Source organism: Charadrius vociferus, unplaced genomic scaffold (assembly GCF_000708025.1).
Source record: "Charadrius vociferus isolate BGI_N301 unplaced genomic scaffold, ASM70802v2 scaffold486, whole genome shotgun sequence".
In the NCBI taxonomy this organism is placed as follows: domain Eukaryota; kingdom Metazoa; phylum Chordata; class Aves; order Charadriiformes; family Charadriidae; genus Charadrius; species Charadrius vociferus.
Window position 1 is genome coordinate 275,241 of NW_009648965.1, and position 1,017 is coordinate 276,257.

The 1,017-nt window shown below is 63.7% G+C and overlaps 1 protein-coding gene across 1 annotated transcript in view; it reads right to left on the reverse strand.

Moving 5' to 3' along the window:
* Positions 1 to 736: 736 nt before the first annotated feature.
* PI4K2A (phosphatidylinositol 4-kinase type 2 alpha) overlaps positions 737 to 1,017 on the reverse strand; it is an 8,896-nt gene continuing 8,615 nt past the window's right edge. The window contains exon 9 of the mRNA XM_009887697.1: positions 737 to 898. Coding sequence (XP_009885999.1) covers positions 737 to 898 — 162 coding nt within the window. The remainder of the gene's footprint in view (positions 899 to 1,017) is intronic.

Below are 1,017 nucleotides of genomic sequence, written 5' to 3' on the forward strand. Positions count from 1 at the left end.
GAGGGGGCTCCTTCAGGAAGTGGGGGGGCACTACGCTCAGCTCCTCCCACACCTGCCCACTCTTCACAAGGACAAGCCAGCACCTCTTTCCCCTTAGTGTCTAAATGCACCCCAAGCCAGCCCCGTGAGTTGTCCCACATATGTCCCCTCCTCGAGCCCCCAGCCAGAGAACAGCCGTTCATTTCGGTCCCCGCTGCACCAGTAAGCAGCAGGAACTCCCCCTGAGGAAAGCAGCGTGCACAGGGTTGGGGCAGAGGAGGGACAGTGGAGGAGTACAGCACACCCTCGGGGAAAGGGAGGAGGTATAACCCCACTCCAGGCCTTCCCAGCCCGGCAGCCGGCATGGCAGGGAAGAAAAGGGCCAGTGGCTGGTGTAAAGGGCTGGACGGATCCTGGCCCGGGCAGCCTGCTCATCCCAGCTGCAAGGAGGGGTGCTCAGAACCGCATGCAGGCTGAGGAAGGGAGGCGGGGGCAGGATCCCAGCCACGCCATGGCTCCCGGTGGATTCCCACACCTCCCCCTGGGCTCTGCCCCAGGCAGGGCACCGAGCTCTGACAGAGCTGGCGAGGGACCATGCCCGACCTGCCTGGCTCCTCCAGTTCAGCTGCAGGTTCCTCCAGCCGCACCTGCTTGCTCTACCCAGAAGGTTGAGTCCCGGCCACAGCAGCTAGCAGCGGCCCGGCTCCCCTCGCAGTGCTAGTCCAAGGCGGCCAAGCCCTGCCCACAGCTCCCACAGCTACCACCAGGAGAAGAAAGGCTTCCGGCTCTGGAAGCTCTGCGTGTAGGACTCGCTGGCGGTGCGCTGGTGAGAACGCGCTGTTTCCACAATCACAGGTGGCATCTGAACAAGGTGCAGGGGGCTCTTCCCATCTTTCAGTGCCTGAGTCAGGTTCAGGATCTGTATGGCACGACAGAGCAATGCCTGAGCCACCCCGCCAGAGCAGAGAGCATCCACCCCAACAGCCCTCCTGCCACAAGGGCAGGACAAGGCTCCATGCCTCACCCGTCTGCCTTCCC